At 34.0% G+C, this 27,369-nt stretch overlaps 1 protein-coding gene across 5 annotated transcripts; it reads right to left on the reverse strand.

The window, feature by feature from the left end:
• Nucleotides 1-85: 85 nt before the first annotated feature.
• LOC126828661 (uncharacterized) lies at nucleotides 86-26,296 on the reverse strand. Of its 5 annotated transcripts, none has more exons than XM_050558572.1 (2): nucleotides 26,223-26,296; nucleotides 86-6,407 (listed from the first exon to the last, which is right to left on the reverse strand). In XM_050558572.1, exon 2 carries the CDS (start codon nucleotides 5,547-5,549, stop codon nucleotides 3,687-3,689), a length of 1,863 nt encoding a protein of 620 aa, XP_050414529.1. In that variant the 5' UTR covers nucleotides 5,550-6,407; nucleotides 26,223-26,296; the 3' UTR covers nucleotides 86-3,686. The 5 variants fall into 5 exon arrangements, with proteins under 5 accessions (XP_050414529.1, XP_050414528.1, XP_050414526.1 ...); XM_050558571.2 differs by having other exon boundaries at nucleotides 26,190-26,261; XM_050558569.1 differs by lacking the exon at nucleotides 26,223-26,296 and adding an exon at nucleotides 25,742-26,163.
• Between the last annotated feature and the right edge of the window lie 1,073 nt (nucleotides 26,297-27,369).

The raw sequence follows: 27,369 nt of genomic DNA on the forward strand, positions 1-27,369 counted from the left end.
TAAAAAGGTAAAATATATTTTAGTACTTTTTACCCTTGTAGCCACCCTGAAGAAGCCGAGAGAAAGCAAAAGAAAAATAATTCCATTTTATTATTATAAGATTTATTTCAGAATTTTTATAAATATTGGTTTACTAAAAACACATGAAATAATTAAATGTACAAATTCATAATAAATATTATATGTTTAAAATAAAAAAAAAATTCAGTGAGAATCTGAAAGTAAAAATATGGAAATCCGAACAGCCAAAATAACAAATAAATCAACAAATATAATTATGGAGAGAAGTTTGTGTCACTGAAAATTTGTTGCTTTTTGATTTGATTTTATGCAAGTATGGGTGCAGTATGGTAAAATATTAATTCATTTTCAAAATGATGATAGTAACTCCCTGCCCTTAAACTGAAAATATAAAATTAAAACTCCCAATATCAATAATAATAAACATTAAGTATTGTTTAATGGTCGAGAGCGAGACATTAAGTAATATATTGTAACAACAAGAGGACCGTCAGGTCCGAGTGTTTTTACAATATATTACGCAATGTCTCAGCTCGAGACCATTAAACATCTTAAAATACAGACACTCCGCACGTGCGTTTACAGTGAAATACGTCACTCGAGTCTAATATTTGACAAGGTACGATTGGCAAGTTGCCCGTACGATTATTTGAAATAATGGTACGCCAACATCAAAGGGTGACGTCACATCTGTATTTTAATGTCTAATTGTAATAATACACCAGATACAGTTCTATTGAATACAAATACTGTTTTATTAATGAGGGTCTATTTAGATCACACGGTCAGAGTCAAGTGTCGGTCAGAGTCAAGTGTCGTGGTTTTGATTCCCAACTTGTACATGACAAGGAGAAGGGTGACCTGTCTAACCTCGTGGGATTTCTCCAGGTTTCCTCCCACTGCTATAGACTCCTACACAAAGGAGAAACAACTAAAGAATCCTTTGTGAATGAGAAAAAATGATATGAAATTTAACTATATGTTAGTCCTAAAATGACCCTAGTTTGTATCAAGTGGGCTTAACCCCCCCCCCCCTCTCTCTCTCTCTCTCTCTCTCTCTCTCAATCCAAGTTAAAATGTTCTCTCAGTAATAAACAGTACTTGTATTCCTTGGAAATGTTGTCCTGGGTATTTCCAATATAATTACTAAATACCATGGTAACTAATTATATCTCAATAAGCAGTAATGTTTATTTTATTAAATCTGAACCCCAAAAATTATTAGTCAAGAAATTTTAAATTTGCTGAACATCATGATTAGCCGGGAACTAATTTTGAGGTCACTAAATGGAGTTGTCCCCCTTTATATATTCACTGACCCATTCTTCACATTTTCTAGAATAGATCTACAGAAGAATAAAACATACTAAACTATATAAAACCCCTAGATTTTTTATATATGTAAATGTTTCTACTTACAAAATGATATCCACACATGAATTCATATAAATATGATACAAGGAATTTAAATTACAAAGTTTCTGTTGATTATGTAAAATGATCGACTGTTGATATTTTGAAGTATTCTGTTTATCTTATGTATTATCTGCGTAGTGTTATATTAAACAGAAGAGAAGTCTACCAAGAGTAAGGCCTACCAAATCACCAATTTAGATCTGTGTCTTAAATCAGACTCACCAATACGATGGATGAATTACATAAACAAATTAAATGACAACATCCCCAGGAAACAGAGAATGGAATTAAGACCAGACCAATTTAATATTCTGTTGTTTGCAATGTTAAAATTTCTGGTAAGTTCTTCAGACTAATTGAAAAACCAAAAGTACTTGGTTGCACTGGTCAAAAACTTTTAGTTTTAAATTTTGACATTTCAAAATTTTAAATAAAACATCTGTCACATGATTCAAGTGGTTATTTATTTATATAGATCTGGAAGAACAAATAGTCCAAACCGTAATATTTCCTTCAACAAAATATAATACGTTCTTTTTATTCACACGTTAAAAGTTTTCTTCCTCTAAACACCTCTGTACAATTCTATCTATACACAAACTTTCCACTAACAAAACAAGCCAGGCAAATAAAAACAAATATAGGCTAAATATTTACTGAATTACTCTTTCATTTTAAAATAGTTAATTAAACCTCTTTCATTTAAATTCAAAATAAATTGGTTCAATTTAAAATAGAATATTGAATTGGTTTAATCTTGAATCTGTCATTTTGTGATTGGATAAAATCTAAATATACACCAATGATTCAATTTCATTGATGCAAAAAAGCCTTAATTTTGATACCACAATTGCCTATATCATTATCTCGCGCTTTGACTGCCCATCCCAAACACCCCCTCTAGATTTGCTCCTCGTAACACAGCACAATTATATGGAAGACAAGTTACTTAAAAGTTTATTTTAGAGACATTTATAATTGTGTTAGTCTCATTCAGTTACTAGATGCCGGTTAATTATAAAAAAAACATTTGTCTTTAGCATTGATCCTGATAAAATACCCACTCCTAATAAATTATGTTATCTCTGGACACAAAATAACATTTTGACACTGCACCTCTATATAATTATTGTTACTCTTTTTTTAGCTCAAATACAGCATCTTGAGATTTATTTCAGAATCATGATGAAAATTTCCAAACAAGATAAACTTTATACGTTTTCTTATTGTCAAAGATGTAGTCTTGTAAATAAGATTTGTTATTCCAAGGTTATATTATCAGGGTTTCAACGCCAAACTTCGTAAGACAAAGAGGTGCTTAACATTTTTCAATTTTATTTTTTGCAAGTTTAAGATTTTATTTCGGTTTTGGCTTAAATTTGTTGATTGTTGAACAGAGTTTATATCTCAACATTGGCTACACGTCTGTGAATCTAAAAATAAACTGTAAATATATATATACCCACTTTACAAAACAAAATAAATATTTATACCCAAATATTTCACATTTAGACAGCCACTCACTTCACAAAACAAATCAAATATCAAATTTCATTAAAGATACACTACATAAGATTTAGATAAAGAGCTAATTACGTTCTTGCTATAATAGTTCAAAAGATACATTGTGTAAGATTTAGATAAAGAGCTGGCCATTCTTGCTATAATAGTTCAAAAATAGATAATAGAACATGATATATATGGAAAATTTCATTCAAATTACTTTATTCCAAGTGAAGTTATAACTGTTTAAAGATATAGCATTGATTGTTTATTATCATAACAATGGTACTTGACAACCATTTTATTGTTAAATTTTTCAATTTTGAGGATGTTTAAATCCATTTAAATCTCGGCCATCATATGCTCTAGAGAGTTAATTATGGTCTTGTTTTGTTAATCAATGTCTAATTAATAGTTTATATACCATTTCAGCCCAAAAGAAAGACCTGCAATAGGCAGATTTAGCTCTTGCATAATGTATGTTTAAACTGATGACATAAAAACCCATTTACAACTCACACTTCTGTACCCAAGTCAGTTCCCAAGGAAATATTGCTGTTCCAATATAGTGGTGATTCAGGTGTTTACGTGATGACTAACAGTGAATTTTACCTGTGTGTTGTATAGGGAAGGGAATATTAATTTTTTCTGGATTCTAGGGGGCAGAAAGTGTCAGTGTGTTTAGGCCTATACACATGTTTTTGCAATAATTTACTTTATATCCAAATCAAAGAGATGATGTCATTTTAAACTAACGTTGACAGTTTACTTTTCAATGCTGGATTATCATTAACACTTCGACCACCATTCACTAAAGATGGCGGTTCATGTACAGAGTTATCTGCCCTTTGATATGTTACACTCTGGTTTAATTGTCCGTAATTTACGCGCATGGGTTTAGGAGGGGCACTTGGCACTTTACTTGATGTCGAGGCTGAACGAAGCCTCATTTTCACTTCCTCTGACGACTGAGAGGGAGGTTGTAGCCATGTTTGTGATGACGGCATGGCATGGAAACTATGACGATGTGATGCATTACGACCTTGAGGTAACCCGTACTGACCTTGACCCTGGCCCTGAAATAATTTATAAATATCTGCTGATGAGGCGTATAATGGTTTCTTTATGCCTAATGAAAGTTCGGACATTGCGCGCAGCTGATCCTGTAATCGTGGCGATTCTGTTCCACGATCTGATAATCTGTCAGATGGATTCATATGATTGGCTAATTCTACTGGTTGCGCGATACTACCATAACCCCATGAATAGCGATCGCGTTTCGCAGGAGGTTTAGGTCTTAACTTTACAGCACTGTCTTTCGAATAAATAGCAGCCGGGTGTGATTGTCTATCGAAACGTAAATCCGGCATTGACACCATATGATTGTCTGGACGCTGTTTTTGTTTAATAATTAGATCATTATCGATGTCATTGTCTAAACTGGGAATTCGTTTGCCGTCACCAAACTTATCCGACATTCCCATTTGAATGTTTTTATCATTCCACAACGTATCGTAATACTTGACGTCAGAATGAGGCACGTATCCCATCTTCTCTACGCGATTGATCCATTCTTGACGAGATGTCGGAGAAGTCGGGGTGATGTAGTCACTCTCTTCAGGTATTTTTCTATTTTGCGAACCTACTTGTACGGGCACCGCATGAAATATACCATGTTGATCTGAGTTAACAGACTGTCCACTGTTCTTTAACGATCCTCGGTTGTAGGAATCGTGACGGGTTTCGCTCGGATAATTTGCGTTGCGAATGTCTTCATTTTCATAATAACTCCCACGATTTTGGTAAGTGTTCTCGACAGGACGGTTTGCGTTACGAACATCCTGATTTTCGTAATAATTCCCACGATTTTGAATACTTTCCGAAGATCTTCTGGACCGACCAGGTCTCTCTTGATCAGAACCACTCGGTTCTTCTTCCTCGATTGTGGTCAACGCACGTAAGCGTTCCTCGAGCGACTGACCGGAAGTATCGTGATTGTCTACTGGCTTAGTCACTCTTCTAACTGGCATTATGGGACGGGTATTTGGTGCTGGTCGTCCACTGGAGGTATTTTGCTGAGTTCGGGACATTTGTGGGTTAAGTCTATTGATGCTGCCTTGGCTTGAGGTGCTTTCTAAAGTGGAAAGCGATGATAAACTAGACGATAACGGAGATGAAAGTGACGTGGATGTGTTTGTCCTATTATCGGTTCCGTAACCCTCGTCAATAGTTACATCATCTTCTTCGGAAGGTCCGAGATTTTTCAGTCCGTAATTATAACTATTCTCATGCTGTATTTTGCATTGTTCGTATGTTTGATTGCTGCGTTGAATACTTTCTTCGTTACGAAGTTCTTCCGCAGTGTTCATCATTATCATAGTATCACACGACGAATCACTTCCAGAATCTAACACATCCAACGGATCAAAATTTTCCCACAATTCCTTGGCTGTATCTGGCGTAATGTGTTTTAGCGGAGGTGAAAAGGCCGAGTCTTTTGTATTAAAACCGAAAAAATTACAAGGATCTTCCTTTTCCCAGATTTTATCATGCCGTGTCACATTTGTACGTGTCAAAGGTCGTGGCTCCGGTGAAATTTGAGTCATCATAGTTATGCCCCTTGTTCGATTCTCTCTGTGTAATAACGTGAATTGAAAACAACATCGCGAAGTTAATCGGTAACAAAATACATCGTATTATTTCATTCGAATCCACGTGGCACAACAAACATAGCAATTTGTCTACTTTTACTTTGCAAAATCACTAATCCAAACCTTTTTTTTATCCGTCTGATTCCAAACCTTGTGCTTGCAGATAAAACTTTCACTTGAACTTGTTGATAATCAATGTAACAACACACAAGAAAATATTCTTGATTTATCCTCAACAAAGTATTTGTTTGGTATGAAAGCACTCCTTAAAATGATTCATCAACTATCCTTGAAGCCAGCTCACAGATTTCTAACACACTTTTCAAGCTTTTTATCCAAAACAAAATATTCGCAAATTGAATGAACTCGCTCGAATTCACCGTCAAGTAATGATGTCATATATTCCAGTAGCACAAAATTCACACACTGAATTTGTTCGCAAACACAAACTGTTGATGATTTAACAGTAAACCAATAAAAAGCTTGGATAGAGTTTGTCTTGTTTACACTCTTATCCAATCGACAATCACTTAACAAATTAACAGCACACTTGAACCTGTAAAGTGTAAACCGTGTCTGCTTTGTTCAAAGATTTTCGAGGAGATCCTGAATCTCGATTTTAGCGCACAACTTGTGAGCCGAAACGTAATGACTTTAAGTAAATTTACTGGTTAAGATTTCTCACACAACTAACAAAATGTCGATTGCCATGGTTACTAAATCTTTTTTAAATGTGCACATGTTTTCTTGTGGGTTATCCGTCCTAGTTGATGTTTGTTCTTCAAATCTTCGACATTCCGTTCAGTTTAACATCATCTGAAAAAGTTAAGAGAAAATAATTATAAAATACAGTTTAAAGAAGCATAATTGCTCAGGAGTTTTATTCACGAAAACTTAAAAACTAAAACATTTCAAGAATGCCAACTTTTCATTGGCCCAAAGCTAAAATTAAAGTCATCTCGCTTCTCAATTGTAAGTGCAGGGGTGTCGCACTACACGCAAAACAAAACCTACGAGACAAACGTGCGGATAAGCCGAACTATTGACATTGAAAGCTGAAAATAACAACTATCAAATCAAGTGAATGGATCCGGAGACCAGCTGTACGCGTCCAATGTGAGTGATAATACAGCTGTTAATAACGTTAAATACCTTAGATTTAACTCAAACAAACTGTGTCTAAATACAAGATCTCCTAAACATATAGTTACCCCTAGAATTATACAGGTACTTCAGAAAAAAAATTATGGTATCGTTTTCACAACACAGATTTATTTAGTGTTCACTAGGTCAATCTGGATTCTGGCGTCAAATAGGTGTAACAGTAGTCAAATAGATGTATAATGAGTCAAATAGTTCTATCTGGATTTAAAAGTTTATTTACAGTCAAACAGGTCTAACTGGAGTCAAACAGGTCTATATGGAGTCAATCAGGTCTATCTGCAGTCAAACAGGACTATCTGGAGTCAAAAAAGTCCTTTTGCCGTCAAAAAGTCTACCTGGAGTCAAACAGGTCTATCTGGAGTCAAATAAAGGTCTATCTGGAGTCAAACAAGTCTATATATCTGCTGTCAAAAAGTCTATCTGGAGTCAAACAGGTGTATCTGAGAGTGAAAAAATCCCTTCTATTTTAATTAAAGGTCATAAAATATAGAATCTCCTTAAGCTTCAAAGTTCCATCTAGAATAAGACAATCACAGCTATAATAAGACAATCACAGCTATTGACTGTAGATAAAAAATCCCTTCTATTTTAATTAAAGGTCAGGAAGAATAGAGTCTCCTTTTCCTTCAAAGTTCCATCTAAAACAAGACAATTAAAGCCATTAGCTGTAGTTATAAAAATCCCTTCACAGTTTCAATTAATGCTAATTTTGAAGGATGTTTTTCACCTGAAAGTTTCACCATCACTGTAGACCATACAGGTCACGATTAAATCAAAAAATTTCTTACATATGGTAAAACTCATTTAAAATTTGTTTCTACATCAAAGTCATGTCCTGATCTTATGAATAGACTTCCACATCAAACCAAATTGATACTTTCTTCTCAAACAGAACTCGAGACCTTTAAACTGCATACCTTCCACTTGTACAAATGTTTCATTGAATACCTTTAATTTTTACCTGATAGTCATTAAATTTAACTGGGCACCACACCCAAATCAAGTATTCCAACTTGGCAAGAATTTTATTTTTCTTTTAACTTGTACAAAACAATTAATCCCTCATAGATTACTGTCATGTTTTATTGGTATTTTCTTAGTTGGTATCAAAGTGTTTCGTTAACTCTTATTTCCTTTCTCATAATCAAAGATCACTTACTCTGCCAAGTATTTCAATTATCATCTAGACATATGCAAATATCTAGACATCAAATGCAAATATCTAGACATATGCAAATAACTAGATTTATGCAAATAACTAGGCTTATACAAATAACTAGGCTTATGCAAATAACTAGGCTTATGCAAATAACTAGGCTTATGCAAATATATAGACATATGCAAATCATATGCAAATATCAAATCATATGCAAATATCAAGAAATATGCAAATATCAAGACATCATATGCAAATATCTAGACATATGCAAATATCTAGACATATGCAAATATCTAGACATATGCAAATATCTAGACATATGTAAATTATTAGACATATGCAAATATCTAGACATATGCAGGTGTGAGATCCCTTTGTCGGGTATGAAAATCAGGTGTGAGATCGCTTTGTTGGGTATGAAAATCAGGTGTGAAGTTCCATTTAAACATCTTTATACAGGTAACATACAGGTAGTGATAAAAAAGAACATTTTTTTCCCAAGAACTACGAGTTCCTCTTTTAAGAATTTGGCTTAAAGACAAATTAGCATTAACCTAACCAGATAAATACACTGGCAAATTTCCTTTCAGCAGTCAAACTTCCCAGGTGTTGATAATTAATTAATTGACTATCCTAATTAAACCACACTTATTCACCTTCTGCTTAATTCTTTAATATAATTAATTACATAGAATCCTAATAAATCAAAATGATGAATATTTTACTCTCTAAACAGACAGTAAGAGAGACAGAGAGAGAGAGAAAAGGAGAGAGAGAGAGATGGGGTTTAAGGTCCACTTGACACAAACTAGGTCATTTTGGGACTAACATAGGGTTCAATTTTATTCCAATAATTCGCTTGCGCGCAGGGGTCTTTATCAGTGGGTGGAAACCACGAAGTTGGACAGGCGACGCTACAGCTTGTCACGTTCAATCGGGGAATCGATTTATTGTCATCTATATATCTGTATTGATGAAAATTACATACAAAACAGGTGCCAGGACCTATAATAGTTTAATATATCCAGGACCTACAATAGTTTAATATATCCAGGACCTATAATAGTTTAATATATCCAAGACTTATAATAGTTTAATATATCCAGGACTTATAATAGTTTAATATATCCAACACTTATAATAGTTTAATATATCCAGGACTTATAATAGTTTAATATATCCAGGATCTATAATAGTTTAATATATCCAAGACTTATAATAGTTTAATATATCCAGGACTTATAATAGTTTAATATATCCAAGACTTATAATAGTTTAATATATCCAGGACTTATAATAGTTTAATATATTCAAAACCGTATTATAACATTGAGGTGGTTAAATCTATTAAATAAAATATAAACTCAGAACCGTAACAAAATATGAATAAGTTGAATACATTTTATAGTTTCTAATTATAACGCTGTTACATTACAGCTTTTATCACCAACCTCAATACGTTTAAAATTATATCATAAAAAAACAGAACATTAGGATTTGAATAAATTGACCTATAAATTCATACAATAAAACTGACTGTATAATTATCGTATTTTACATCAATTATTACATAGCCTGCAGCGTAAACACGGCCTAGTTACAAAAATATACTCAATATATAATAGTGTATTACAGTTTCTTCTATTGCGAAAAATAAATATACATTAGCCGTATATACAACAGGGTGTAGTACAGCCGTATATACAACCACCCGATTAGATTTTATTACATACTTCGAGAAGGTATTTGTTGAGTAATAAAACCTTCTAGTAGTTTATCGGGGGCTGGCCGTCCTTACCGCACGGTACAAATAAAACCTTCGGGTGCTTCCGGAGTCCAAAATAGTTGGGGATAACTAACCCTAACCCTAACCCTTTTTAAAAGACTGAACTTGGGTCTAATTTAGGTTTTACTTCTCTTAAAAGGGTTAGGGTTCGGGTTAGTATTCCCCTAAATACTCATTTGTATAAAGCGGCCATTTTGGTATGAGTTCTGGCTTGTTCTGGAATTTGTTGCTTCTAGTGGCGATAATATTTGTACCGTGCGGTAAGGACGGCCAGCCCTCGATAAACTACTACAAGGTTTTATTACTCAACAAATACCTTCTCGAAGTATGTAATAAAATCTAATCGGGAGATACAACAGGGGTGTATAGCCGTATATACAACAGGGGGTATCGTACAACTCCATACTCTGTCTATTAACATTCACAGCTGAACAGTTTCTTATTAAGTCCAAAATTCTAGCAATCATTTCTACGCCCTTCAATATTTGGATTTTTCAGACCAGTGAAATAATCTATTACATCACATTTTGGTGGTTGATTTACGTATTTAAACCTACCTTTAATTATGGTGTTCAGTGAAATGAGAAATTGACACTTTAAGAAACTTACATTTTACGAACGTTTTCCATAATCTTGTACAACTATGATGTGGAAATCTCAAAACACTTTAAAAACATAATCTTTGAGTGGCATTTAGCAATCGGCAAACACATTAATAGAACAAGTTTTTATGGGATACAATCACTAGTTTTCTTCTAAAAGCATGACCCTATCCTCTGATCGTTGTTGATAAAAACAGCATTATAATCTTGTACAACTATTTAACATATATGTGTACACCTCAAAACACTATCAAAACTGTAACAGCGTAATTCAATCTTAAATTTTATCGACTTTTAAAACTCAACAGTTAAACTTTACACACCATCAATACAAACTTTTAATACTGTTGAATAAATTTCATTTTAATACAACAGCTGCACATGGTAAATCATGCACTATTCGTTATTTCTGTATGCGGTATATTGAATATTTTATCATAAAGACTTTGTTCGAACCAAACAACCTGCACATTGTATAAAATCATTGAATGGTAAACCTCAATAATTATCAAACGACGACATCAACCATTAAATGTCTCTAGTTTTAAACAATAAATTACAGGTTGTTTTATTTTATCAATACAACGAACAGAAGCAACGAGTACAAAACACTAGCAGCAAATTAATCGTGTTTTCGAGAGTGCAACAGATGCACTTCATTACCCACCAAGTAAAAGGCCTTGAGGACAAATCAATTTAAATTTCAGTTGTTCAAGGTCTGGATCAATAAATAGCCAATTTTAATCAATTGAAAGATGTTTTGTATAAAACAATGCATCCAAGTGCTTTTATTTTTTAAATTAGTTTTTTTCCTGAAGAAATAAGATGCAAAATGTTAAAAAATGTTCCCAAAGAACAGAAAGGGACAAAATCACAGGATCAATAAATTCGGTGGTCGAATGGTTAACATGTGTGTATTACATCATAAGGGTTGTCATTGAGTCAAGTGGCACCAATTTGATTCTCTGCATGTGCGTGACAAGGAGTAGGGTCGCCTGTCCAACCTCGTGGGTTTTCTCCGGGTCCTCCGGTTTCCCCCCACTGCTAAAGACCCCCCTTTCTCTGGGTCCTCCTGTGACCTCCCACTGCTAAAGACCCCCATGCGCAAGCGAATTAATGAAATAAAATTGAAAGATATGTTATAAAAAAAGTACGTACGAAAATCCAAAGTTATTTACGGGGACTGTAATTAATTTACAAGTGTATGAAAAGGTTTTTACCTTACAAATTTTGAATAGGCCAATGAGTACGAAAAGGTTGGATTCTATCAACGAACGAATGAATGATGTTTTTATTGCTTGTATTCATTTGCTCTTTGGCAAAAGAAATATATTTTATTAATAATTGTGAAATCTTTACGAGTATTGAGCTATCTTTATATATATACATGAGTGTATAAATGGTATTTATGGTGTGACTTGAAATGATCAGCTAGAAAGGTAAAAGATTTATTGACAAGACCAAGATGTTATTAAACCCAAAAATACAAAATATTTGTTAAGAACAAGCCTGGGACCAAACCCTTGACTTGCATAGATAACAAACCTCCAATTACTAATAAAATGGGGTCTACCGTCCTAATTTTCTGCACCGATTGGGCTAATGAAAACGGGCATATGTGGGAAATTTTGCCTGGACAGCATTTCTACGATCTACTTTAAATTCGAAAGTCAAGGCTTCTGTTAAATGCACGCCAATGTGTATATGGGACCTCAATTTCTTTTTTTGTCTCTTTCAAACAACTAGACACTATCCTTGTCCTGCACCACTGATAGCGTCTGACTCACTGACATTGACATTTGCATCAAGCTCAACGGTTGTTGATTAGATAATACTCCAAAATTATTCTGATATACACAAACATTTTGTTTCACATGCCTCTTGGGAGCCAGGCGCTGGCTCGCTAGCCTGGAAATCGGGTGTTCGATCCCTGCATTGGCCGAGAAACTTCATCGGGAATTTCTGGCGTGGTTTCCCCTTCTTTGTGGTGCAGAATGGAGGGCCAGACAAGGACAGCTGTCTAGTCATTCGGATGGGGCCGAAAAACCGAGGACCTTTGTATCCATTCGCATGCACGTAAAAGATGCCTTGGCAATTGGAGTTCGATATAAGAGTAGACCATAGTGCCACTGCAAAGGCAAAATTTCCCTCATAGCACACTGTATGGCGTATGCCCGTCTTCATTAGCCCAGTCGGAGCAGAAAAGTAGGACATTAAACCCCGTTTCATTTCATTTTCCCCTGCCTCTTATGTACATTCAAATCTTCATCCGCCCAGTGTGAGCAGAACATTAGAATGTTAAACCCCCTTTGTGTTCCCCAATCCAGTATAACCACTAAATAATATAAAGCCATCTTGTCAGTGTGAAAATGTGTTTAACATACATAGATAAAAGACATACACATGATAAATAAAAACATACATGATGTATACAAGAATTTTCAATGATAAGAAACTAATTGTTGGGCTAAATAATCTGACATTATTTCACTGATGTCCACAAACAGAGATATTCTGATTAACATTCCATGTGAAGAAATATCATACAACCTAGTCAAACAATCCATAATAATTCTAGATACAAAGATTCCCCGGACATACGAACATCTCATACCACTTCTCAATGATAGTTATACTTCTTGCACATAATATACTTCACTTATTGGATGGGAACCAATACCCTTTCACACTTGGACCACCCTAAACTACAGGAATTAGAGCACCCAGATCTAGGCACAGTAGTTTCCAACAGTTTATATCACTTGTCTTTGATGATATTTTACAACGAATCAGGATTGTTAATATTTACATGTACCTAGTGCTTACAGGGACAATAACACTCTTGCTGGCTTGACAGCTCCAGAAAATAAAAAATAGCCTTATTCTAAGTACTAGATGTGTTAGTGTCCTACCTGTTGTGTAAATTATCCATTACATCCTATTTTACTTGTCCAGAGGGTTCGAAAATATTTTAAAATCCAAGTCACATTTGACAAGCTTTACGTCAGGCTTTTCAAATCATTTAGTTGAATTTTTCCAATTTTTAAATTAGGTGTGTTAAGATGAAATTTATATCACCAATTAATTGGAATATTGTAAAATAGTACAATTTGTTGACCAGAATAAAGATTGGGACATATTATTCAATTACAACAAGAGTGGTATTGAGCCTTTAAAAAATAACTCTAAAAAACTCACATTTCACAATAAAATACAGAGAACATTTGATGATCAGTCAATCACGTCATCTCAACATCAGGTATGATATGTTTAATCAGTAGTTTAAAGGTGGACAATAAAGAGATAATATGTCATTAAGATTACATCATCTACCTATAGGTAAACCTTTCATCTATCTATATATAGGTAATCTTATACACCTGTCATTTACCTGTCTCAACCTATATACCTTGTCCTTGATAGTATAATAAACAAAGTTGAATGAAAACTACTTTATAAAGGTAGATCGACCCGTCACCCATCTCCTTTTATTCTAAGACAGAGAGAGTTTAACATGTACACATCATTGCTCTCACACCCCCTAGTAAAATAATCTTTATATCAGAAAGTAAAAATTTACCATATTTAGGCTTGAAATAACCCAAGAAAACATGTGTTACCGGAGGAACAACGAGAGACACAGAGAGAGGAGTGTAGCATACACATCCCATAGCTTCCACACCCTTCTTATTAAAAAACTTTAAATATAGAAAATAAATTTACCCATTTCAGACTCAAAATAATCCAGGAAAACTTGTTTTAGGAGACCAACTTGTAGCTGTCAATCTACTAAATATATTAATCTTGTACAAACACTCCTTAGTTCACTCCCTTCCCACCCCCATACTTTATTTAAATACAGGTGGAAACATGTCATATCGTTAACTTACTGACCTACCTGTAAACATATCTACCTGTAAATATAAACAGGTTCTATTATACACTCCTTGCTAATTAATTATTTGTTTAAACATACATTATACAAGAGCTAAATCTGCCTATTGCAAGTCTTTCTTTAGGCCTGAAATGTTATATAAATTATTAATTGGACATTAGTTAATTATCCAGACCATAATCAACTCTCGATGCCATCGGATATCTGCGATATTAAGTAGATTAGAACAGTTCAGTCATATTTTGATTGAATTTATAAATGGAGAAGCGAGGCCAAGCTTCAAACAACTGGTGTGGTGGTTGCAATTAATGCACACATCTAGTCAAACCTTCAAAAGCTAATATCTTCGCTCGCAATGGAGCAATTTGAACGAAATTTTCAATACATTCATTTTGCATTATCTATTTTCGAACTATTATAGTAAGAACTGCTAGCTCTTTATCTAAATCGTACATAATTTATCTTTAACTTAATTGAATTATGAAAACTGTAGCAGAAATCTATGAAAATTGTGTTTATTTCCCTGAGGATAAAGACAGAGATTACAAGTATTACTTTCTATTAATCATCATCCTTTTTAGTTAATTTAATCGTTTTTCATGTTTTCAGGTTTCTTCTGTTCCGACAAAAATATAAGATCTTGGAGCTCGAGAACCCTAATGTGTTAAACCTCCATTTTATTTTGAGTTCCATAAGGAAATTTCTTCCATTTATTTTTGTTTATTTATCCTCTGAGAATTAGGGTACCACATTTAAAAAAAAGCTTCTTTCCTGTTGTAAGATTTGTGCTATGGGTTTGACTGTTAAACATGGGTATCTGTATTGCATTTGGTTTTTTGGAGGGGAGAGCTTGGGAGAGACACACCACTGCCTACTACGTATTGAGATTACAAATCACAACATGTATAATATCATCCGTATTAAATCATATCTCCCTCTCACGATCTGTCGTTATCTAACCACAGGCTGTTCCAGGTAATTTAACCTGCCCGCTAATCTCTTTTTCATCATCAATCAATCACGATTCACCGATTCTACACAAAAACCTTCACTGAGATTTCCGTGAAGCAATAAAAAGACAATTTCAAGCCAAGCATAAGTAGCTGATTGGGTTAACAATGGTTCAACTTTAATCTACGCATTCCTCCAGGTTAGATTGCGGAGAAAGTGAAGAGTTAATTTACCGTAAGTGATTTGAAATGACGAGCAACAGGTTGAAATTTAAATGAGTTTTCAGCTAGTGTCTGTCTACCTTTTCTAAACTATTTGGTTTTATTTTAAGACTATGCAGATGTTAACGGTCTCTCATCGTCAATCGAGGAATTTTTAATCCCCAGCAAATTAAAATATTGTGAAAGATGAGTCTTTAAAAGGATTATAAGTCGCAAAAATGTTTCTTTTCAGTTTAGTATTTATAGAGATAAAAGTAGAATTAGGTAACATTAGATAAAGAGCCGACGGTTCTCACTATAATAGCTAAAAAATAGATAATGTAAAGGGAATTTCTGAACTGGGATATTAGCAATTCAATTTTAGGTACGATAATAAACAAAGTCTCTATAATCCTTTTTTACGTTAAATTATCCATCACAAAATGTATTCAAATCCATTAAATATCGCAAGCTAGCGATGACATCGAGAGTTGATTATAGACTGGATAAGTTAACTAATGTCTAATTAATAATTCATAAAACATTTCAGGCCCAAAGAAAGACCTGCAATATGAAGATTTAGCTCTTGCATAATATATATGTACATTTAGGAACTGACATAATTAAAGGGTGTCATAATGTATGTTTAATTAAAAATTTCCCAACATTCAGCATCCTCAACAGACAATATAAACAATCCAGTGCCACATATATTTGTTGGGTCAATAATTTTCACAGGCCTCTTTATAAATCAGATTGAATGCAACCCAAAAGATTCTCAACTCTTGATATCATGCTTCTGTTTTCTTGATTAAATTTCCTAGCTGGGCCTCTTTTTAAATCAGATTGAATCCAAACACAGATATCTTTGTTCTGTTTTCATAATTAAATGTTAAATAATCGATTTGAGATCATTATAGCATGGATTAAACAATGAAAAAATAAATATACTTCAAAAAATTTCTAAGACATTCAGCGTCTTTAATGAAACGTAAACAGCCACTTGACCGTTTTAAAACATTACATTTCTCGCTACTCTCTTAAAAAAACTTCTGACTTGAATTTTATTACAACTTCAAGGTCAGATAAACTTAGTGCCCAATTTAATATCATATATTTTACCTATAAACAATAAATACCTGGACCTCAATGACCCCTTATTAATCCTTATTTTATATTATATGCAATAACTATGGTATACGAGATTTTACTATGGTATATTGTCTATTGTATACAAGATTTTACCGTGGTATATTGAGTTATAATACACACTTGACTTATCAATATCTCACAGTAAAATTTTATATCCATTTTATATCAGTCATTTAAAGGGAGTGTTACATTCCTCTATATTATATTCGAATGGAATTGACTTGAACACTGCGTCAACATAATACTTCCGTCGTTTTGTGGTTATTTTTATTTTTATGTTTACAAGATTTTGACTGGACAGTTGTGTTTCTGTATATCTTACTTTGATTTCCGACTATCATGGGTTGTGTACATGGGTGAACTTCTGCCATATCTGAATTACTAGACATCTAGCTAACCAGTTGGTTATTTTCACTGCCAGTCAGACAAGACTGGTCAATATACCTGAAGTCAGAAGACTCAGAACCCTACTGAGAAGTACATAATTAACACTTCACCAAAAATAAAAACATTTTCTTGATGAATGGGGCCATGGTGGCTCAGCAAAGTATGGCTTTGGCTCATTAACCCTAACCCTAACCCTAACCCTAACCCATCCTGCTGTTTATACGTGCGTGGACGTAAAAGAATCCTTGACGTTTAGAATTGAATGGCACACTGAATGGCACATGTCCACTTTCCTCTCATAGCACACAGAATGGTACTTGTCTGTCTGTCCATAGCACACTGAATGGAATGTGACTGTCTGTCCCCTCATAGCACACTGAATTGCTCGTGTCTGTCGGCAGAAAAGTAGGAAGTTAAACCCCATTTCATGTCACAAGGCATTATAGTGTCATGTAAATATACATGTTTCTGTATGCTTATTTAGATGATACAACAAGACATGACATGACATGACATGACACAGATATGACTATACAGTTATCATACAACAAGTATTATAGGAGGAAATATAAATAAATAAAACAACAGTTCAAAATAAATTAGATCTTAAAATAATATTAAAGAGAAAGATAGAAAAATGGGGTTAATGTCCACATGACACAAACTAAGTAATTTTGGGACTAATATATGGTTTAATTTTAATTCAATAATTTGCCTGCGTGTAAAGGTCTTTATAGTGGCAGGTAAACCAGAGGACCCGGAGAAAACCCAAGCGGTTGGACAGACGACCCTACTCCTTGTCACGTACAAGCGAACAATCGAAACCACGCCACTTGACTCAATTACAGACCTTATGATCTAACGTGCATGCCATAAGACAATTCAGCCACCTATACCCCACCCCCCTTCATAACACAAATCTCTGCACCTCCATACTTATTGTGGCCGTTTTTGTTTGGAACAGTGCATCTGAAAGTTTGTCAAAATTATGATTAAAATCATTTATTTTTTCTAATTGCAAATGGATTACGAACCCTGATGCAAACCACATTTGTTTTTCTGTGGTTATATTATCACGGTTTTAATACCAACATTCGTATACCCAGTTACTATAAAATATACAAGAGGTATTTAAATTATTTCTCTGTGTATACTATACAAACACCCCTTTTATCCTACGTTTACGACCTTAAAGTCATTACAGCACTTCAGAATTCGGTCACAGTTTCTAACTTGTAAACATTTTAAAATAGCACTTATAGTAGCCAAGTCTCTAACTCAATATCATCCAAAGTCTTCAACACTGAAAACACAAATTATTTGTCAATTTAAATCTACATTGATGTTGTGATCTTACGGGGAAGAGATGGGCATCGTGTACCATAATGCGTTTCTTCGCCATTTGTAACAAGGGACTCGAAGAACGAGGCTAGACATATTCCACAAGTCATGTTAGTATAGATGTCATTGAGTCATGTCAAACAGTGACGCCATAGTCTTATCTGGAGAGCATGCGCAATAAATATTGTTGGAATAACCAGACGCTAGAGATTGCCATTTGATTGAGACTTCTGTCATATTTCGCCGAACATAACTTATCAGAAATTAGAGTAAAAATGGAAACGAAGGAATGTAAATCAGTTTATACATTCATATTACAATATTATATGCGTTACGACCCATTTGTGTCAATTTCTAGATCCCAAGTATTAGCGATTTAGCTACTTTAAATCTCTTACCTGTATCAATCCTTGAATTTCTGGATTTCAAATATCAAATTTTTGTGACATATCCTCAACATAATACAGCAAAAACTGTAAATAATTACACAATATAACTCTTTATTTTTCTAAAATTTCTAGGGCCGTCAAATGAATGCAGTCAAATTCAAAGGTCTATTCTATATTCAAAGTTTTAAAATAGAACTTCACATTGCCCAGCTGTCATTTCAAATTCTATAAACAGCAGATATCGCTAGTGAGTTTGTACGGGTATTCAACATGTAACTGAATAAAATAAATAAACGAACTCACGTTAAAATATTCAGCACTAAAATAGATTTATGTTAAGATCTTCCGTACATTACAACCTGCTGTTATATTTACCTATTGTATATATATATTAGTATTATCCAATCACAAGCCAAGCACCTGTTTATATTTTATTACGATGTCAATGTTCTATATACTATATGTACTACTGTTACTATCAATATTCTACTAGTTTTTACTACATAATTTATTCATAGACAAAGTTGTTGTATATATACTATAAACCAGTTTGTGTATATATTACATACTAACTTTATAACTGTTTTATTTCTCAATGTAAAGACATGTCCGCTAAATAGAAAACGTGTCAATGTAAACTTTGATATTTGTTAGAATTATTCAACATGACATATATACCTTGTGTTATAGGCCTTCTCAAGAATTAACTCAGATAATAACTCAAAAATAAACTCAGATAATAACTCAAGAATTAACTCAGATAATAATTCAAGAATTAACTGGGATAACCCAAAAATTAACTCAAGAATTAACTGAGAGACAATAAAGATGTACAGACGAACACTGTACAATTGTTTCACTATCTATAGTATAGTATATCAACATCTACCTGTAGTATATACTACACCAGGTATACCAATCTATTGACCAATAGTAAAAGGGGCACCTGCTCACTTTGTTTATTTCATCAATATAACTGTTTGTATGTTATAAAGTGTATTTTGATGAAAATATAAGAGAATAAATGGTTTTACGCTCTTATATGGACACAGATCACTAAAGATTTCCCCATTGACTCCAATGTTAATTCTCGTATCTTAGACCGGCTCTAACTTTTTCCCAAATTTTCGTTGGGTAGAACGCTTTCTACCACAGATGGAGCAACATGTGGCAACCACTTGCCCAAAAGCACGTATGAGGTTCTTCATGAAAAACTTGAGATACACAAGCTGGAAGTGGAGACAAGTAAACATGCAATTTCAGGCCCTACATTTCAACGTAACCAACCTCTCAACTCTTGTATCCTTCCGCATCAAAATTATGAATATTCACCAAAACCTGGCAGAAAATGTATTTTCAAACCCTTTTCCTCAATTCTACACCAAAAAGTCAACAAAAATCGCCATGCAAAAGGGGGAAAAAGGAAAAGGGAGAGGAAGACTAAAAATAGCTTTGGCCCTTGTTTTGTGGGTGACGGTGTAGGAATATTTGGTGATCTGTGTCCATATCTTCATCAAACGTTTCTCAACTTCTCATCTTGTCGTTATAACGTAACATCCTCTCATTATTGATGTGTATTTTGAGGTGTATGTAACGTAACATCCTCTCATTATTGATGTGTATTTTGAGGTGTATGTAACGTAACATCCTCTCATTATTGATGTGTATTTTGAGGTGTATGTAACGTAACATCCTCTCATTATTGATGTGTATTTTGAGGTGTATGTAACGTAACATCCTCTCATTATTGATGTGTATTTTGAGGTGTATGTAACGTAACATCCTCTCATTATTGATGTGTATTTTGAGGTGTATGTAACGTAACATCCTCTCATTATTGATGTGTATTTTGAGGTGTATGTAACGTAACATCCTCTCATTATTGATGTGTATTTTGAGGTGTATGTAACGTAACATCCTCTCATTATTGATGTGTATTTTGAGGTGTATGTAACACCTTAACAGTTACTGATCACTCTATTATACTTATATACACAGACCATCCAATACCACTTCTTATATAAACACCTGACATACTAATATATATATATACAGACCATCTAATACTACTTCTTATTTAACTTCAACCTGGAAATACGGCACACAGACATTGTCAAACACACTCACTCTGGTGTCTGTCATTTTATCAGGCCCAGGTTTGTCTTTTTACTGTATTTTTATTGATATTTTTAATACATGACAGAGTTTTAAACATCAGGTAAAACTTCAGTATTACCTGACATTATGTCAGCTAGATACAACTATAAACTGTATATCCAGGTCTATAGTCCATAAAAGACAACATACTTACATCAATGTCCATGTATACAAATATAACAACATTTATCACTCTGGTTTATAAAAATATTTTTCTAATTATCTTTTATATAGCACCTGATGCTGCTCTAATACTCTCTCTCTCTCTCTCTCTCTCTCTCTCTCTCTCTCTCTCTCTCTCTCTCTCTCCCTCTCTCTCTCTCTCTCCCCCTCTCTCTCTCCCCCCTCTCTCTCTCTCTCTCTCTCTCTCTCTCTCTCTCTCTCTCTCTCTCTCTCTCTCTCTCTCTCTCTCTCTCTCTCTCTCTCTCTCTCTCTCTCTCTCTCTCTCTCTCTCTCCCTCTCTCTCTCTCTCCCCCCTCTCTCTCTCTCTCTCTCTTCTCTCTCTCTCTCTCTCTGTGGAATGATTAATGGAGTGAGAAATAGAGTTTAACATCCACTCAACACAAACTAGGTTATTTCGGGACTAAAGCATAGGGAGTACACAGAGAAAACCCACGAGGTTCGAAAGACGACCCACTCCTTTTCACTCCTTTTCACGTACATGCCACTTGACTCAATGAGAGACCAGAATATTTTGTGCCTGACAATGACTCTGGGGCCTGTTTCACAAAATTTTAACTAAGATAAAATCCAAATTTTGGTAATTTGATTGGATAATATTAGACTGATTTTAGTGCTTAGCCAATCAAAATTAAAGTATTTACTAAAATTGGATTTTATCTTTAGTTAAGATTTTGAGAAACAGGGCCATGGCCTAGGAGTTTCTGTGTTTAAATAGAATATTGAAAATGACTTTACCTACTGTAGTACTGAATGCCCAACAATAGTTTCTTCAATTCATTCTGTAGTAATTCCATATAGTATGATAGTAAACTAAACACATTCACATTCTACCTCTGTCTCTATCTATTAATGTTTATTATCCAATAGTAATGGGGGCACCTGCTGGGATGTTTTATCAAACTATTACCTGCCACTAGATTTAGTTACAACATAAACCTAATTGAGATAATAGTCTTTAGATAAAGAGACCAGACAGACCCCCTACTTGATCCACTTGAGGTTAACAACCTACAAACGGTGGACAGACAATTACCACAGGATAAAACAGGTACTAGAAGTGGATGTGACATAATCTACCACAACCTCTGATCATCTTACCTGGGTTTAAATTTAAATATACAGTTGGTTAAATCATGTATAATATACTCTACCTACTGAACACAGGTAGATGCTGAACGCAGGTAGATACTGAACACAGGTAAATGAAATGAAATGGGGTTTAGCATTCTACTGTTCTGCTCCGACTAGGCTAAAGAAGACGAGCTTACGCCATGTCGTGTGCTATGAGGATATTTTGCCCGGACATGGAGCTCTTATATCGAATTCTAACAGTCAAGGGTTCTTTTACGTACATGCCAATGTTTACATACTTAAGTAAAATATCGGAATGATCAAATTATTCTTAATAAAATAAATAATTCTAAAATATGGAGGAGAAACACATGTACGATTTCTTTCAATTTGGGGATGCTGAAACTCAAAGACTAATAAACCCAGAAATCAAAGCGCATTACTCCATCCCCTGCTATACTATATGTAGCCTAAAGTCTCACCAGCTACAGCAGCTTGTGAGATAGTGAGATAAGAACAAGATTAATCTTCTGATTGGCATTAAGAAAGTAAAGTCTCCTAATATCCAATCTGCCAACCAATATAACCCTAGAGGCTATAGTCTAGAAAGTCAGCCACCCTGGCTCGGAGATGACAAGTTGACCTGTTTACAAAATGATGAAAGATAAATCGTCCATTGTTATCTTTGGACGACACGAATCCTTCAATAACATATTGTAGTATTCTATGAACAATGGGATTAATGGTGGATGATCTCCGAAGGAATTCACTGATCTCGGGAGATAAAGAATAATTTGTATTGAGATTTAGTTGTAGTGTACGAGACATTGACCAGGGGATTATTGTATTCGTGTTTCACCTGAGTTTTTACCTGATATTGTGTACAGGTGTTGTAATCTTACAACAGGTATTCAAGTTATCTACTTTGATGTGGTAATTCATTCTAGCTATTATCAAAGGATAAACTTACAAACAGAAACCGCAAATTTAAATAAAAAACTCAAGATCATAATTTCAACATAGGTATCAATTTTATCGTACCTGATACATTTAGGTTAGCTATATTTGGGTGTGAGAATCATCTGATACAATTATTATTACCTGTAGATTATACCTGTCCACCTAGGTAATTATCTGTCTATGAAATTTTATTTATAGGTTAAGTACCTTTAATGTGACATGATATATTATTATTATTATATGAAATTACAAGAAATAACTACAGCTTTATTTTATATATATCAGAGAGGGAGAGAGAGAGAGAGAGAGAGAGAGAGAGAGAGAGTTTAACATTGACTCAACACAAACTAGGTCATTTTGGGACTAACATATGGTTCAAATTTATTTCAATAATTGGCTTGCACGTACGTGGGGGTCTTTATCACTGGGAGTAAACTACAGAACCTGGAGAGAGAGAGAGAGAGAGAGAGAGAGAGAGAGAGAGAGATGGTTTAACATCGACTCAACACAAACTAGGTCATTTTGGGACTAACATATGGTCTTTATCACTGGGAGTAAACTGGAGAACCTGGAGAAAATATATGACGTTGGACAGGCGACCCTTCTCCTTGTTAAGTACACATAACAGAATCCTTGACTGTTGGAATTCAATGAAGCGTAGATGCAAATGCTGCTGTCAGGGCAAAATTCACTCCCCTCGCATTGTATAGAGGACCATAGAGAAGAAAGTAACCTTACGATAGTCCCAAAATAAACAAAGTGAAGTGTTGACAAAAACCCTTGACCTGATATAGAAGGGAAATAAGGCACCTGTCACTGACAATGTCAGGCACAGATTGAGGCTTTGTCAGGCACAAAACCTCTGGTGCCTGTCATTTTGTCTGGCATTGATTTGTCTTTTTTTTTGATATTATTAATATATGTCTGGCACTAAGTTGAAAATGTCAGGTACTATTAGTGCCTGACATTGTGTCCGGTAAATCTAAAACCGTTATTTCCAGGCCTGACCATATATACAATTTGATGACGACTAGGAGGAAACGCTCCTGTCCAGGCAAAACTTATAACTGAAGTGATGCGTTGACATGACGTCATGTTTCATTTCAACTGGTAACCCGAGCCTTCGATCAGAAAAACTTCACAATGTTATAAGAACAATCAAAAGAAAAATAGTAATAAGTTGTCATTGGTTACCATAGCAACCTGACAATCATCAATTAAACTTACAGTCAATTCTAAAGATTACGTGAAAAAAGGTGATTTTTAAATTTTTATAGATCAATATCTGTATCAATAAACACCTTTCAGGTAAATCTGATGATTAGTTAATCAATAGTTAATCACACCTTTTCTTACCTCAGGTGAAATCAACAGGTAAAAATATCCAATAATCCGACCTAAGGCTGTTGATGACAGTTGGTTGACAGGTAACAAACTAACATTAAGCCTGAGTCCACACAACTATATAAAGAATGGGAGAAATAGGGTTTAACATCCACTCAACACAATCCAGGTCATTTTGGGACTAACATATGGTGTTATTTTAATTCAATAATTTGCTAGCACATTGGGATCTTTACCATTAGAGGGAGACCAGATGGCCCAGATAAAACCCACAAGGCTAGGCAGACGGCAACCCTATTTCCTGTCACGTTCAAGTATGGGATCAAAACCATGTCATTTGACTCAATGACGTACGTTATGATCTAAAGCGCACGACCAAGCAGCCACCCTCTCTACTCAATAACATACCACTAAGTCGAGATACGGATTCAAGTTGCTCCAGGCGGTAATTCAACCAGACGTCCTTCCATCCCAGTGATTATAAGTGCAATACTCAGCAGATAATATTGAAAATACAATGTTTAATGGATTTAATATTGACCAGAAGATATCAATAATAACAAGAACTCGGTACAACACAGACGTGAACACTTCAACAGTAACCTGTAACTAGTTGCCAGGCAGTCTGTTCATAATCTGGAATATTTCAAGTTTATCAATTCTTTGTGAAAATATAATCATTATAATTAACCGCAACTTTATTCAATCAACTTCAAAAAATGAACAGTCACAGAGGAAATCATTTACTATAATTTTATTATTAGCAATCAGAAGAAAATAATATGTCGATTTTCTTGCCATGCCAATATCTAACTCATATACATGTTAAAATGATTTCATTAATATCTTTCTATAAATCGCTAGTCTATAATACCATGTCAATATATAACTCATATACTATGTTAATATACCATACCAATATATAACTTATATACAATGTCAATATATAACTTATATATCATGTCAATATATAACTCATATACCATGTCAATATATAACTCATATACCATTTCAATATATAACTCATAATACATGTTAAAATGATTTCAATAAAACCTTTCTATAAATCTCTAGATATACTTATTGTCCATATACTATTTCAATATGTAACTAATATAATGTTCATGAGATTTCATCAATACCTGTCTAAAAATTCCTAAATATACTTATTGTCCATACACCATGTCAATATGAATATCTGTTATCTGGGGATTAAGGTAACAACAAGGTAATCAGTGTCCAGGTTAACGACAAAATATGAAAATAAAATACCTCAATAAACAACCCATACCATATTATTTACCTTTCCTCCAATTCATAAAACTTAACACATATATCTAATTGTCTTATATTCAGCCTGATCACAAAAACACTAACAAACACTGGCCACAGGTAAAGGATAAACATACCTGAACACTATTTCTACCTGGCCATACAGTTCTCTCTTTCAACTGTCCGATATACTTTCTGTACCCAGTAAACAATTCAACAAGGGCTGGATAACAATCCGATATAGGTGTCCCTATAACACTGTCCACAGGTAAAGGCAAAACATACCTGAAATCTAATTCTACCTGGCCATACAGTTCACTCTTTCAATTGTCTGATATAATTTTTGTATATGTAGTAAAAAATCCAAAGATCTGAATATCCGATATAGGTGTCCCTTACACTAACACTGTTTGCCTTCTTTCATCTAGACGACAAAATCTATTTATTGGTTGATAAAACTGTACAGGTATCCTAGTGTCAGGTAATGTTTATATACTCAACAAGTCGAAGGTTTTCATATCCCATATCATACACTGTCACTAAAAACATTCACCTTGTCCATGTTACCTGTAAAACTAAACCTACCTATGCATGTGTTAGTGACAAAAAATAATGTACCTGCAAACCATGCCTACAGCCGCTAGCAAGCTTTCACCTAGTCCATAAACACCGCCTACTCAACTACTTGATAAACACGACACATATTCAACTCAGGTGGTGGGAAAACTACACGCCTCTCAATACAGGCTTTGTTTTCATGAATTCAATGAAGCACGACCGAGGACGTGGGTTGACGCAGATCACCTTTTCTCTACCTGTCAATTAACATATCTGATAAAAAACTAAAGACGGTCATTTAAAGTGGTTAATATGTGATATGAAGAGTGTAATTTCACGTTATTAGTTGGAGCTTAAATAAATGGTGATCAACCATAATTTGGTGAAATAAACCAACAATTTTAGTTTTAGAATATCGTAAACTGTAATTTAGGGAAATAAATCCAAAGTCTTTATTTTAAAGTCCCGAAGCGCCATTTTAAACAATATAAATTACTTGTAGACTACAATATCGTAAAAGATGAATCTCTAATAGGAATATCAGATCAAAAATGGTTCAATATCGTTCAGTATTTACAAGGATATGTGGAATTGAAATTATATCGATCTCTACTGCTCGTTTTGCCAATTTGTTGTCCATGAAAATTTTGATTTTGTTTTCTTAATAAATGTTAAATAATTAATCGGAGTTCATATGTGAATAAAGCTGTAAGAAATTTGATATTTCAGCGACAGATATGGATGGCGCATCGTTACTTTAATGGTTAAATCATACAGGCTGTTTACATGGTTAAATCATACAGGCTGTTTACACGGAGAAAAGTATAAAAACAGTAATCTGTTCACATAAACCAATAATTTTCGATTAAAATAACTTAATTTAATAACGTGAAATTAACCCAAAATTGTTAATTTAATATTCAAAATTCCAATATAAACAATCCAAATGTAGAGAATTTGGTGGTAAACAATAATGTGGTGAAATAAACCAATAATTTGAGTCTAAAATATCTTTATTTAGTCCGATATATAACACGAAATACAGTTGGGTGAAATACACGTAAACTGTTGTCTAAAATAGCTTTAATGATCAAACGGTTTCATACACACAATTTACATGCAGAAAAGTTGATAACTGTAATTTGGTGAAATTAACCCAAAATGTTAGTCTAAAAAACTATTATTTCAAGTTTCCATGCCAACAGAA

The sequence above is a fragment of the Patella vulgata genome, chromosome 7 (assembly GCF_932274485.2).
Source record: "Patella vulgata chromosome 7, xgPatVulg1.2, whole genome shotgun sequence".
In the NCBI taxonomy this organism is placed as follows: domain Eukaryota; kingdom Metazoa; phylum Mollusca; class Gastropoda; family Patellidae; genus Patella; species Patella vulgata.

Bases quoted from the DNA above. Each gene is read 5' to 3' on its own strand.
- LOC126828661 (XM_050558572.1), bottom strand. From the start codon at position 5,549: ATGATGACTCAAATTTCACCGGAGCCACGACCTTTGACACGTACAAAT.